At 27.3% G+C, this 15,878-nt stretch overlaps 1 protein-coding gene across 3 annotated transcripts in view; it reads left to right on the top strand.

Moving 5' to 3' along the window:
• The window catches only part of LOC145252820 (transcription initiation factor TFIID subunit 1-like), a 120,498-nt gene that overhangs the window by 89,614 nt on the left and 15,006 nt on the right, over window positions 1–15,878 (top strand). For all 3 annotated transcript variants that reach the window (XM_080112809.1, XM_080112804.1, XM_080112796.1), the window contains exons 30-37: window positions 1,351–1,459; window positions 5,424–5,522; window positions 6,488–6,580; window positions 7,504–7,588; window positions 8,610–8,677; window positions 9,870–9,992; window positions 10,954–11,046; window positions 15,110–15,262. In XM_080112809.1, the coding sequence (XP_079968935.1) occupies window positions 1,351–1,459; window positions 5,424–5,522; window positions 6,488–6,580; window positions 7,504–7,588; window positions 8,610–8,677; window positions 9,870–9,992; window positions 10,954–11,046; window positions 15,110–15,262 (823 nt within the window). The remainder of the gene's footprint in view (window positions 1–1,350; window positions 1,460–5,423; window positions 5,523–6,487; window positions 6,581–7,503; window positions 7,589–8,609; window positions 8,678–9,869; window positions 9,993–10,953; window positions 11,047–15,109; window positions 15,263–15,878) is intronic.

Raw genomic sequence — 15,878 nt, 5'->3', positions numbered from 1 at the left:
CTATTGCTATAGACAACAAATGTTGCAGCAATGACAAAAGTAATCTAAAATATTCCTTTGGAGTCATGTCCACTGCGTGGAACCTTTAATAACAGAACTGACATTGGCACAGTAAAAAGTGATGATAGAGATTAAATGAGGAAAGTTTTGATCTGAAAAAGTATTTTTATTAATTATGGCTCAATTTAAGGGTTTTACCATATATAACGTCTAAGAAAAATATGATTTTGCACAATTTTCCATATAAATTTCTTTTAAGTATGAATAACTTTCTACTTAATAATTTTTTGATATATTACTATTTTTGGTATGGCATTTAAGTATGTAATATTGTTTTTGCTTAAAACAACATAATAAAAAAAATCGATTTGTCGACCGTATCTTATTCAGAATGTTCTGGTTGATGTAACCTCTGACCTTGATGAAAGAGTTAAAAACTTTACTGGAGGAACTAAAATTCTTGTTGGATTAAAACCAGATTCCAGTAGCGAAAACAAAATCAAAATTCAACAAATATAATCTGAGTTTTGTTACAGGCATCATATCTCTATTATGGTAGGATTTACTTTCGCTATTTTCATGTAAATTATTAAATTCTAGTACAAATATTTTTGTTTAATAGAATTTTATTTATAATGCAGAAAATTTTCGCTTTCATAATATTAAAGTTTATGCATCTTAGGTAATAATTGTCCTGAATGCATTTTGAGGAGGAAGAGGAGTGTATTTATTACTGAAAACACAAATATCCTAAGTCTTGTAACTTATGAGGTATTGTTAGCAACTTCTTGGAACCTTTAATAACAGAACTGACATTGGCACAGTAAAAAGTGACTATAGAGATTAAATGAGGAAAGTTTTGATCTGAAAAAGTATTATTTTTATTAATTATGGCTCAATTTAAGGGTTTGAATTTTTTTTTTTTTTTTTACCAATGTTTTATATCTTGTGCTGTTTATCAAGCTTCAGCCTCTGTCCCATCACCACAATGTTAAATCCCTGTGCTTGTTTTACAAGAACTTCCGTGGAATGTGCTCCAAGGAACTTACTGCACTTATATCTCCCAACATTTATACTAATGACAAACTCTTACACGTTCACTGTAAACGCAAGATGTCAAAAACCTTTTTTTGACAGTGTTGCAACGTAGTATATGTTGACAAAGTGATTTGCAGTAATTGTATTCGTTAGAGTTTTCGGATTTAAATATTGTGTAAATACATTAGCTGCATTAATGTGTTAGATTGTCGATATTGTGTAAACTTCTACGTCATTCGATATGTGTTTCCCATTTTATACAAAAAGGAAAGTGTTCATTTCATTTGTGATGTCATCTTTTTTGCTTTCTAGTGCCGACCAAATGCGACGGAAATCCTTATTGCTCAAATTTCCTAAACAAGCTGTTGAAACGAAAAAGAAACGACGCACGGGGACAGTTGTACATTGTGATTACCTTAAGGTAGGAACTGTTTCTTTTTCTTTTGAATTAATAAAAAAAAAAATCCTCTTTTTTGTTATTTTTGTCTTTAGTACTTGTTTAAAAAAACCCATGATGTCAAAACAACAACTCAATCTGTATTTCATGTAATAAAACATGAAGTGTTGGATGAAATATAGTTTCAATTTTTCTAATTTTTTTATATTGTTGGGTGATTATAAAGACTTATATTGAAATTATATTGTTGGGTGATTATAAAGAATTATATTGAAATTATATTGTTGGGTGATTATAAAGAATTATATTGAAATTATATTGTTGGGTGATTATAAAGAATTATATTGAAATTATATTGTTGGGTGATTATAAATAATTATATTGAAATTATATTGTTGGGTGATTATAAAGAATTATATTGAAATTATATTGTTGGGTGATTATAAAGAATTATATTGAAATTATATTGTTGGGTGATTATAAAGAATTATATTGAAATTATATTGTTGGGTGATTATAAATAATTATATTGAAATTATATTGTTGGGTGATTATAAAGAATTATATTGAAATTATATTGTTGGGTGATTATAAAGAATTATATTGAAATTATATTGTTGGGTGATTATAAAGAATTATATTGAAATTATATTGTTGGGTGATTATAAAGAATTATATTGAAATTATATTGTTGGGTGATTATAAAGAATTATATTGAAATTATATTGTTGGGTGATTATAAAGAATTATATTGAAATTATATTGTTGGGTGATTATAAAGAATTATATTGAAATTATATTGTTGGGTGATTATAAAGAATTATATTGAAATTATATTGTTGGGTGATTATAAAGAATTATATTGAAATTATATTGTTGGGTGATTATAAAGAATTATATTGAAATTATATTGTTGGGTGATTATAAAGAATTATATTGAAATTATATTGTTGGGTGATTATAAAGAATTATATTGAAATTATATTGTTGGGTGATTATAAAGAATTATATTGAAATTGTTAGGTAATTGTAAAGAATTTTATTGAAATTATATTGGCTGATTATAAAGAATTGAAATTATATTGTTGCATGATTATAAAAAATGATATTGAAATTATACCGTTGCGTGATTATAAAGAATTTTATTGAAATTGTTAGGTAATTGTAAAGAATTTTATTGAAATTTTATTGTTGGGTGATTATAAAGAATTATATTGAAATTGTATTGTTTGGAGATTATAAAGAATTTTATTGAAATTGTATTGTTGGGTGATTATAAAGAATTATATTGAAATTATATTGTTGGGTGATTATAAAGAATTATATTGAAATTATATTGTTGAGTGATTATAAAGAATTATATTGAAATTATATTGTTGGGTGATTATAAATAATTATATTGAAATTATATTGTTGGGTGATTATAAAGAATTATATTGAAATTATATTGTTGGGTGATTATAAAGAATTATATTGAAATTATATTGTTGGGTGATTATAAAGAATTATATTGAAATTATATTGTTGGGTGATTATAAAGAATTATATTGAAATTATATTGTTGGGTGATTATAAAGAATTATATTGAAATTATATTGTTGGGTGATTATAAAGAATTATATTGAAATTATATTGTTGGGTGATTATAAAGAATTATATTGAAATTATATTGTTGGGTGATTATAAAGAATTATATTGAAATTATATTGTTGGGTGATTATAAAGAATTATATTGAAATTATATTGTTGGGTGATTATAAAGAATTATATTGAAATTATATTGTTGGGTGATTATAAAGAATTATATTGAAATTATATTGTTGGGTGATTATAAAGAATTATATTGAAATTATATTGTTGGGTGATTATAAAGAATTATATTGAAATTATATTGTTGGGTGATTATAAAGAATTATATTGAAATTGTTAGGTAATTGTAAAGAATTTTATTGAAATTATATTGGCTGATTATAAAGAATTGAAATTATATTGTTGCATGATTATAAAAAATGATATTGAAATTATACCGTTGCGTGATTATAAAGAATTTTATTGAAATTGTTAGGTAATTGTAAAGAATTTTATTGAAATTTTATTGTTGGGTGATTATAAAGAATTATATTGAAATTGTATTGTTTGGAGATTATAAAGAATTTTATTGAAATTGTATTGTTGGGTGATTATAAAGAATTATATTGAAATTATATTGTTGGGTGATTATAAAGAATTATATTGAAATTATATTGTTGAGTGATTATAAAGAATTATATTGAAATTATATTGTTGGGTGATTATAAAGAATTATATTGAAATTATATTGTTGGGTGATTATAAAGAATTATATTGAAATTATATTGTTGGGTGATTATAAAGAATTATATTGAAATTGTATTGTTGGGAGATTATAAAGAATTTTATTGAAATTGTATTGTTGGGTGATATTAAAGAATTATACTGAAATTATATTGGCTGATTATAAAGAATTGAAATTATATTGTTGCGTGATTATAAAAAATTATATTGAAATTATACCGTTGCGTGATTATAAAGAATTTTATTGAAATTATATCGTTGTGTGATTATAAAGAATTATTTTGAAATTCTATCGTTGGTTGATTATAAAGAATTATATTGAAATTATATTGTTGGGTGATTATAAATAATTATATTGAAATTATATTGTTGGATGATCATAAATAATTATATTGAAATTATATTGTTGGGTGATTATAAATAATTATATTGAAATTATATTGTTGGGTGATTATAAATAATTATATTGAAATTATATTGTTGGGTGATTATAAATAATTATATTGAAATTATATGGTTGGGTGATTATAAATAATTATATTGAAATTATATTGTTGGGTGATTATAAATATATTGAAATTATATCGTTGTGTGATTATAAATAATTATATTGAAATTATATCGTTGGGTGATTATAAATAATTATATTGAAATTATATCGTTGGGTGATTATAAAGAATTATATTGAAATTATATTGGATGATTATAAAGAATTGAAATTATATTGTTGCGTGATTATAAAAAATTATATTGAAATTATACCGTTGCGTGATTATAAAGAATTATATTGAAATTCTATCGTTGGTTGATTATAAATAATTATATTGAAATTATATTGTTGTGTGATTATAAAGAATTATTTTGAAATTCTATCGTTGGTTGATTATAAATAATTATATTGAAATTATATTGTTGGGTGATTATAAATAATTATATTGAAATTGTATTGTTGGGAGATTATAAAGAATTTTATTGAAATTGTATTGTTGGGTGATATTAAAGAATTATATTGAAATTATATTGTTGGGTGATTATAAAGAATTGAAATTATATTGTTGCGTGATTATAAAAAATTATATTGAAATTATATTGTTGGGTGATTATAAATAATTATATTGAAATTATATTGTTGGGTGATTATAAATAATTATATTGAAATTATATTGTTGGGTGATTATGAATAATTATATTGAAATTATATTGTTGGGTGATTATAAATAATTATATTGAAATTATATCGTTGGGTGATTATAAATAATTATATTGAAATTATATCATTGGGTGATTATAAATTACATTGAAATTATATTGTTGGGTGATTATAAAGAATTATATTGAAATTATATTGTTTGGTGATTATAAATATATTGAAATTATATTGTTTGGTGATTATAAATATATTGAAATTATATCGTTGGGTGATTATAAATATATTGAAATTATATCGTTGGGTGATTATAAATATATTGAAATTATATTGTTGGGTGATTATAAAGAATTTTAATTATATCAGCTGCCAACGTCGTAGATTCATTTTAAAGACTCATTTTTTTTTAATTTGGAAAATAAAATTGATAGATTACATAAAAAATTTTATTTTCCTAAATTTCAAATTTGGTAAATCTTTTTCCTTTCTTGTAATGACTGTCAAAATGTGTCGCTCATCAATTTTCAGAAACCGAAACAATCAGCAAATCGTAGAAGAACGGATCCTTTGGTTACGCTTTCATCAATATTTGAGTCGATAGTGAATGAAATGCGAGACATTCCTAATGTAAGTTAACAAATTATTTTTAATTCTTTTTTTTTAAAATTGTTTTTATTCCTTTTTCATCCTTTACCTGTGTTCCATTTTTTGATCCCCGACAAAGAAAGGATTAGACCTAGCAATCTCTCCCGTTTGTCAGTTCATTTGTTCACACTTTGGATTTTTAAAAAATTTTGCACAAACATTAGACATGGTGAAAGTAAACTTTTGCTAGAACGGATTTTCTGGGATAACTCTGGCTACCCTTTTCCCCTACCCCCGGGGGCCATTATAGGGGTAATCCATCCATCCAGTGTGGCCGTATCCGAGATTGAACTCACTACACGAGTTTGTAGTGTAATTCAAAACATTAGTCATGTTAAAAATAACTTTTTGCCAGAATGGATTTTCTGAGATAACTCTGGTTGCTCCCCAAGGGGCAATTATAGGTGTAAAATTGCCCCAAAATCGTTCATCCGTTCATTTATTTACACTTTTTTCAATAACCATGCCTTGGATTTTTTTTAAATTCAGCACAAGCATTAGTTATAGTGAAAGTAAACTTTTTCACTTGTGGAGGGGGACCCTGCATGCTCGGCTTGCATTTTATTATGGTCTGTTACACATGTAATGCAAAAAATTATAGGAAACATGAGTTTAAAGTTTCAAACATTTTTTTGTGTTGTGTATAAGGTTTTGTGGATATTTTGTTAAAAAAATAAAAATGGTGACTTAAATTATAAAAAAAATAATAATTTGTGGATAAATTATATCTAGATATCTTGATAAATTGTAATATTTTGATATGAGAAGTATCTGTGATCCAACAGATCACCATTACTATTTATTCTTGGCTGTTTTTTTTTAAATAATTCTGTTTAAAACACAATTGCTTGCATTAGTTTTGAATTATGATTGAAGAAAATAACTTTGACAGAAAACCTTTTTTCAATTTATAATTTATAAATTTGCCATGTTTTTTTTTCTTTTAGACCCAACCATTCCTATTTCCAGTCAATCCCAAAATAGTAACAGATTATTACGAAATTGTCAAGAACCCAATGGATCTGCAAACTCTAAGAGAGGTATGAAAATTTACCGCCTGAGAAATTTAAACTTTGTGTTCTTTGATAGTTTTTCATAAAATTAAAAAAATTAAGATGTTGGTTGTGTCAGACATTTTGCTTCCAAATAGAAATGCTCATCTGGAACATTTGGAAGTAAAAAAATGGCTGAAATGATTTTCACTCATTTTCTTAGGAAATATTTTGATCAGAATAAAATTTTTTGAACAAAGTTTCGAACCAAGCAAATAAATACAAATAATAAATAAAAAGGACTACTTTTTCAATAAAAACTCAACAAAATTGTCTGTTGTGTGTGTGTTTGTGTTTCTCAACTCTATAAGATTTAATCTTTTTTTCATATCTTTTTTTATTGTATTTTTATTTATCAAAATAAAAAAATAGTTTTAAACTTTTAAAAATCCTATTTTAAAAAAATAATTGAATTCTGAAATGATATTCATGAAATGATATTTTCACTTCCTTTTAAACCAATAAAATTTTCAAAACTTATAATAGTTGAAAAAAAAAGATTAATTACATCGTGACACTTTGAAATTTGAATGCATTTAAACTATCAAATACAAATTCATTTCAACTGGCTTAGAAATTTCTAGCAAATTCTTATTATGATTCAAAACTTTGGAAGCTACTTTTATCCAATAATTTTATAGAAATTAAAAGATTATGGCAACAAAATTAGTTATATTTTTATAACAGTTTTTTCTTTCAATAGTTTAGTGATTAACTTTCAAAATCCTACTAGAAAAATAATTTAAAGAAAAGAAAGGAAACAAACAAATGAAAGGACCCCCCCCACACACACACATACAGGAAGCAAAGTTGCAGCAGTTAGCTTGATATTTTTTATTAGACGATAATTTGTCTTATATGATTCTGTTAATAAGATGGTAATTTATTTTTGTTTTTGTATTTTCTTGCAGAATGTAAGAAAGAAGAAATATACATCAAGGGAAGAATTCCTGTCTGACGTCAACCAAATGTCCATCAACAGTAAACTATACAACGGTCAGTTTCTTTCACTAGGAAATGTATCAGTGCGTGTGTGTGTTTGCTTTATTTTACATTAGTATTATTTGCTCTGAAATTAAGACCTTGGACCAGACATAACTTCATTAAAAATGGATATTCTTAAAATGTATATCATTAATCTGTGTATAGTGATAAAAAATCATATTTTGAACTTAAAGATAAACCCGACAGATTGACAGACATTTTTTTTCTTCAAGTAATTTTAGGGCTGCAAATTTCTCAGACTCTGGAATTGGCAAGATGTCCCATTTATTCTCCATGCAATCTTCTTCATAAAGGTCGACATCAATCAGTTTGCATGTAGTTATAATAATTTTTACACACTAAAACCACATCTTCCTCTGTCTACTTCACTTTCTAACTCATGCCTGAAATATCTAAACCTGTTATGCAAAACATGGAAGACGATATGGTTGAACGATTTGTGATGATTATTATTTAAGACATGCGTAATCTCACTAAGTTTCCAATAAACACAATTGATTGGCTCTTTCCTCCAGTTTGCACATCCACTGGACTGTTATTAATCGTCACAAGACCGTAATATGATTGCTACATTGAAACTATTGCCGATCAAAAGAGTTTGAAATCATGCATGATGGTAAAGCAGGTCTAAAAGACTTTCCTCCTCGAAACTTGCAGAAACGGCTAAGACGTATAGTTTCCTGGCAGCTTCTTTAATTTCCTCCGTGCAACAAATTTATTTTCAAGATTCATAACTCTTTTGAAAAATACTTTTTTTTTTATTTAGGAGCACAAATGAACCGTAATACTAGATTTCCACTTATAAACTTTAATTGTGACAGACTGACAAAAATATTTTAGAGTAAAGCTTGATAGACTGACCAAGCGTTTAAAAATAGAACTAACTTTTATTAAATTATATCAAATGCTTTCTTTCAATTTTCTGTTCATCATTTAAAAAAACAAAAAAAACAAAATCATTAAAAAGTAAACTTTAATGTATTTAATCATATTTCACTTTTTTTGCTTACAGGTGACAAGCACTTAATAAGCCTTATTGCTAAAGCTATGCTTGAATTATGTTTAAACAAATTTGCTGAGGTGAGATTTTTTCTCTTTTAAATCAATATATGACTTTTCGCACACATCCTCACAAACTGTCCCCAAGGTGAGACATGCTCTGCTGTGGACCTGCTTGAATGATCCCTGACAATAAACCTTAAGATGGAGCGAAACGTGACGTTGAATATATCATATAAATTACACGTTATTAGTATGGTGGGATCCTTCTACCGCTCCAGAAGATATCTCACTACTGCTGCAATTCTCTATCTATGTAAAAGCCAAGTACGTCCAAGGATGGAATACTGCTGCCATATCTGGGCAGGAGCTGCTAAAAACAGTGGAGGATGCCCTTTTCTCTACTCTGCAACCTCTCTCCCACAGAAGAGACGTTGCGAGCATATCCTTGTTTTATCGTTATTTCCATGGCAGGTGCTCATCTGAACTCCAATCTCTGGTCCCCCCTCGCCAATCCTTCACGAAAAACACCCGTCTAGCTGAATCCACTGTGAAAAATTTCCCCTATTCTTTATCTGTGCCTAAATCAAAACGTGGATTCCATGAACAAAGCTTCTTTCTTAGAAGTGCACGCCTGTGGAACTCTGTTCCGTCTGCCTGCTTCCCACCTGACTACAACTTGGATGTCTTCTTTAAGTCCAACGTTAACAAGTTCCTAATGTACCGCCCCCTTAAGTAAACACTTCATCAAATCTCCACACTAACGTAATGTACTTGCAATAACACTTATCCCTGAGTGGCTTCCGGGCCTTGATAAGTGGTGACCACTGTGTAAAAAAACAACAAAAAAAAGTATTATTGCTAATAAGTAACATATCCACATAGTCATAAATAAAAAACTAAAACAAATTACTCTCATACATAAAAAAAAACGTACAGAATAATTTTGACAAAAATGATAAAATCCAGAAATGTGAAATTACAATTTAACATTAACTTGATATTTTATCTGATAGGTCCATTAATTCACAAATTGAAAATTTAAGAGGATTTTTTTTAGAATATTTTTTTTACCAAACTCCTTTTAACATCAAATAAATGTTAAACGCTTAAGATTTTTTTTTGTATGAAATAAGTTTGTGTTTCATTTCTAATCAAATTTGTATCTCAATTTACTGTCATGCTTCAATCTATCATCTCATCTAAAAAAAAAAATCCATAATTTACTTCAATCTATTTTCATAAAATTTTTAACATTTCGTTTGTTTTTCAGAAAGAAGAAAAGTTGATGCGTTTAGAGAAAGCCATCAATCCTTTATTGGACGACGACGATCAAGTGGCTTTCTCTTTCATTTTAGAAAATATTATTCAACAGAAAATGAAAGTTGTCGAAAATGTAAGAACATTAAACAATTTTTTTTAACAATTTAAAAAAAAAAAAATGTCCTAACCCGAAGCCACATTAATATTTTGAGTTGCCTTTACTTTTACTTTCAACGAATTAACATTGTTTGGACTATTGTACCTTTTTTAAAAAGCAAAACAAAAACACGAATATCCAGTCATTACTAAAACAGTGCCTGGGAAATACGAGTTTGAATGGAAGGAATCAAACTTAACATTCATTTATGGTGTATTTTAAGATTACAGACGTAAAATATAATTTTTCTTTTTAATGTTTCCTTTTGTCTCATGGAAACAATTATAATTAAAAAATACATTTGTAATATGAACATCTAATGAAGGTTATAGAATGGATCAATCAAAAATCTGTGACATAAACAAAAAAATATCAATCTTTCAAACAAAATTGACAATTTCTGCACCAGTTTTCATTTGCTTAAATCATTAAAACAAATTTTTTTCATTTGCTTAAATCATTAAAACAAATTTTTTTCATTTGCTTAAATCATTAAAACAAAATTTTTTCATTTGCTTAAATCATTAAAACAAAATTTTTTCATTTGCTTAAATCATTAAAACAAAATTTTTTCATTTGCTATAACCATTTAAAAACATTTCATTTGCTTAAATCATTAATTTTTTTACTATAAATTTTAAAGAAAAAACATTTGGTTTTCTAATTTATATAATTCAAATATGAAACTGTTTTCAAAGTGTTACTGTTTTTCTTATCAACCCATATATTAAAAAACAACACATCTTGTTATGTGGCTTAATTTCTATATTCGAATACAAAGCAATGTTTTCAAAGTGGCAGTATTTTATATTATTAAAAAATTTTTTTTTTTACCTTAAATCACTAAAATTTTTTCCCTGGATCATTTTAATTCCAAATAAGGTTTATTTTATTTATTTAAAAATAAATAAAACTTTGTTTATTTTTTCTGTTTCAGTCTTGGCCATTCCATCAACCTGTGAACAAAAAATCAGTGAAAGATTATTATGAAGTCATCAAAAAACCCATGGATTTCAGCACTTTGCTTAAGGTAAATAATGTGCGCGATTGATTTGAGTGAACGTTGGCAGTTTGTTTACCTTTTTATCTTCTGTATAGCTAAGAAAGCGTATATTCAATATGGCAGCCCATGTGGTGGAGAAAGATGTCTACCACAAGTATTATTATAAAATCACATAAAATGGAAAAGCCAAAATTTTTATATCAACAAAAAATATTCTAAATCAAACTTTAGAAAAGTGAAAATTGCAGTTAAAAAAAAAAAAATAAATAAAAATAATCAAGGTTGTAAGTTTTTTACTTTCTCCAAAAATTGATTTTGTGCTTAAAATTAAATTCTTCAACATCCTTGCTTTGCTTTGGCCCAAATCCATTTATTTTATAAGAAAAAACTGATTCTCACCAAATCGCTTATCATGACCTTACTTTACAGAGGACACTGTCTCACCACTTTATTTTTCTTGTTGCTATTTAACTAGATTTTATTTATTTTTTACTTGTTTTATCATTCTTTTCCTGTTTTATTTTCTCTTTCCATCTTTTGCCATGATTTCTTTTTCCTCTTGTGAGAGTTCTCTCTGAAAACAAAACATCTGATCTTGCCATGATGGAGGGTAGATTTGGATAAGTTTTGTTTCATCTTTGCCATACATTCTTTTTTTCTCTCGGGGAAGTTCTCTCTGAAAACTAAAAAATGTTAATTTTGTCACGATGGGGATTTGGATAATTTTTGTTTCATCAAAGAATAGCTTCCCATTGCTACTCATCTTGTGTCTTTCTTAGTCCAAATTGATTTTTGCCGGGAAGCAAAGTGTATCATTTCCTGATACTGCCTGTTGTCTTTTCTGTCTTTGTTGATGAGAGAGATCCTTCTTGACTGAGGCAATTTTTATTTTCATTCCAATTCAGAGTGCCCCCCCCCTTTTTTTAACTGGATTTTCTCTACATTAAACACTAATCTAACCCTGCCCTCGTGGATAGACAAATAAATGCAATTGTAAATAAAAGATTTAAAATGTTTCTATTTAAAAATTTTCTTTTCTACATGGGAGTCAGCACTTATCAAGGCCCAAAGGCCACTTGAGGATAAGGATTAATTAGGGTACAGTAATCACTGAGACAATAGTGTATTAATAGTTAGTGGTAGAAATGGATTATTTAGAAGGGTGGCAGTGGCTCAGCAAGAATTTGTTTACATTGGATTTGAATGCAACCATATTATAGTCAGCTAGAAACATTTTTCCAATTATTCCAAATAAAAATTTTTTGATATGTTCATGTATCGGGCAAAAATAAGTATATTCACCAAAAATTTAGAAAAATCATTGCATAAAAATTGAATTAAAAATAAAATTAAGTTTTATTGTATTTTGCCGAGCCATCATTCATTATTGGTTGAATAACAGACTGGCTTATCTCCCCTTGCTTCACTGGTATTTTCACTTTTATCGGCAAAATACAATAAAACTTAATTTTATTTTTAATTAAAATTTTACTCAATAATTTTCCATAATTTTTGTGTAGATACCTATTTTTTACCTGATATATAAGTATATCAAAAAGTTCTCCTGTTAATTTTATTTGAACTGTAATTTTCACCTGCGTAATGCAATTTTTAATTAAAAAGAGTGTCATTATTTAAAATGTGTTTTTATTATTTATCATTGACGCGTAATCATCCGACTTGATTTTAATTGTGTTTCCTCTCTTCACACAGGGCGTAGGGGAGGTCAGGTTGGGAAATTAATTGGTACTTATTCAATGAAATTAATTAATTAATTGGTACTTATTCAATGAAATTAATTAATTAATTGGTACTTATTCAATGAAATTAATTAATTGGTACTTATTCAATGAAATTAATTAATTGGTACTTATTCAATGAAATTAATTAATTAATTGGTACTTATTCAATGAAATTAATTAATTAATTGGTACTTATTCAATGAAAAAAAAAATGGAAATAAAAGAAATTCAACCTATAAGTTTCATAAATAAATTTTTTTTTTTTCATATTTGGATTCTTCGGACTACTGTTCTCATCTTGAGTGTTTTTGCATAATGTTTTGGTCGATGTAACCTCTGGATTGGAGTTTCAAATGGAACCCTTTATTTTCTTCACAGGGGAGCATGTTCTTGTTCTGTCAGCCATGATTGGATAGAAATCCTAAGTAATTGATAACTTTATTTTTCAGTCGCAAACACTGAGAATTGAATTTTCAACCTTAAGGAGAATATCACCTTTATGATTGATTTTTCCAAGTACTTTAACCACTGCTCCATGAGTCCGCAGTGTGGGCGACCGAAAAAATACAATGCGAATTACTTAAGACCTCTATTCAGTCATGGCTAATCGAACAAGAGCATGCTACCCCGTGAAGTAAATAAAGGGTTTTGTTTAAAATTCTGTCCAGATTCTCGAGTTTCATAGACACGTTCCTGAGTTCGACAAGATACACCTGAAGAAGATCGGAGGTTACATCGACTGAAATGTTGTGAAAATCAACTCAAGATGAGCACGATAGTCCAAAGATTCCAAATAATATGAATAATCAATCCTCGTCTCAAAAATTAAGAAACAATATTTTTTATAAAATAATGTGTGGCAACAAATTTTTCCGTACTGTTTTAAGGAGGTTTTTTTTATTTTATTTTTTTAAATTTTTTTTTTGGTGATACAAAAAAATTTTTTTTCTTATGACAAAATGTTTTGCGTTAATGTTAGGGGGTAGGTGTTTCAAAATTCCCACTGTTTACTATGCTAAAATCACAATGACTAATGTATATCTATTAACCCTTATCCTCGAGTGGCCTCTGGGCCTTGATAAGTGGTGACACCATTGTAAAAAAAAAAAAAAAAAAAAAAAAAGAAGGTCTGCCAGGGATTCTTAACGAAAGTATTTTTCGCAAATGTCTCATAGGAAATTTTTTCAAATAGTGTGTTCCGAACTGCTGACATACCTTCGCAATAAATTGCAAGCAGTTGCAATGTTATGGGACCATATGTATTTCCGATTAATTTCCAAAATGTAACAAGTTTGCAGATTATGCTACAGCATAATCTGCAAACTTGTTACATTCATCGTGATTTATGAAAATGATTTATTTTTTATAATTTACTCTTTCTGCACGATTAAAACAAATATTTTCTTCTAATTTATTAATTGCCGTCTGTTGCATTGATTGAGCATTTCACTTTATGTCGATTTATGTGTAAACTGCTGGAATATGCCATGGCAACCATCATGGAAAAAATGTTCTCTGCATCAGTTATTTTGTTATTAGTTATTGTTTGTTAGTTATTTTGTTATCAGTTACTTTGTTATCAGCTGTTTTGTTATCAGTTATTTTGTAATCGGTTATTTTGTAATCGGTTATTTTGTAATCGGTTATTTTGTAATCGGTTATTTGTTATCGGTTATTTTGTTATCGGTTATTTTGTTATCGGTTATTTTGTTATCGGTTATTTTGTTATCGGTTATTTTGTTATCGGTTATTTTGTTATCGGTTAGTTTGTTATCGGTTAGTTTGTTATCAGTTATTTTGTTATCAGTTATTTTGTTATCAGTTATTTTGTTATCAGTTATTGTTTTCAGTTACTTTGTTATTAGTTACTTTGTTATCAGTTACTTTGTTATCAGTTACTTTGTTATCAGTTATTTTGTTATCAGTTATTTTGTTATCAGTTATTTTGTTATCAGTTATTTTGTTATCAGTTATTTTGTTATCAGTTATTTTCTTATCAGTTATTTTCTTATCAGTTATTTTCTTATCAGTTATTTTCTTATCAGTTATTTTGTTATTAAATATTTTAAATCACCATTTGATATCATAAAATTCTGTGTTTCTGAAGTGAAACTATGCTCAAAACTCTAACTAAACAATTTGTATACAAATATTATTTTCCTCACAATAGATCATCTACTTTGACAGAGGTCATCAATAGTCGGACAAATAATCTCTAAAATTCAGTCTACAATCTCAACACCATAATAGTTCAGCTACACAAATCAGAATCAAATGACTTCCAAAATGTTTGTAAACGTTGAACAAAAAAAACATTCTTTCCAATTTTTTTTCACTTTTTTTGTCAGAATGTCCAATTGCATAAATATCATCACCGTGACCAATTCATCGAAGATGTTGAATTGATCCACACGAACAGCAGCAAATACAACGGCCCCGAAAGCAGCTACACTAACACAGCGGCTAAAATTGTGGAGGTTGCTAAGGAAAATTTGTCTGAGGTATGGAGAGTCAATTCTTTCTTCATCATTTTTTTTTTTTAACATTTTAACAATTTAATCACAAAAATCGTTTGGTCAATATCAGTCATCAAATTAATCTTTATGAAATTGGTCAACTCAATTTTCCATTATTATGTTTGACTTGGGATTCTGACAATTTGTTTATCATCCTATTTTATATCAGTGAATATTGAATTTGGTTTTAATTTTTATTTTTCCTCACCAGTTTTTTTCTTTTTCTTTTCCTAACACACACAACATGTTGGGGATATTTTCCTAACACACACACAACATGTTGGGGATATTTTCCTAACACACACACAACATGTTGGGGATATTTTCCTAACACACACACAACATGTTGGGAATATTTTCCTAACACACACACAACATGTTGGGAATATTTTCCTAACACACACACAACATGTTGGGAATATTTTCCTAACACACACACACAACATGTTGGGAATATTTTCCTAACACACACACACAACATGTTGGGGATATTTTCCTAACACACACAACATGTTGGGGATATTTTCCTAACACACACACAACATGTTGGGGATATTTTCCTAACACACACACGCACAACATGTTGGGGATATTTTCCTAA

The sequence above is a fragment of the Euprymna scolopes genome, chromosome 3 (assembly GCF_053919585.1).
Source record: "Euprymna scolopes isolate OS-2025 chromosome 3, ASM5391958v1, whole genome shotgun sequence".
Classification (NCBI taxonomy): domain Eukaryota; kingdom Metazoa; phylum Mollusca; class Cephalopoda; order Sepiida; family Sepiolidae; genus Euprymna; species Euprymna scolopes.
The sequence above is the reverse complement of the archived record's forward strand: the minus strand, read 5'-3'. Positions and strand labels throughout refer to the sequence as shown.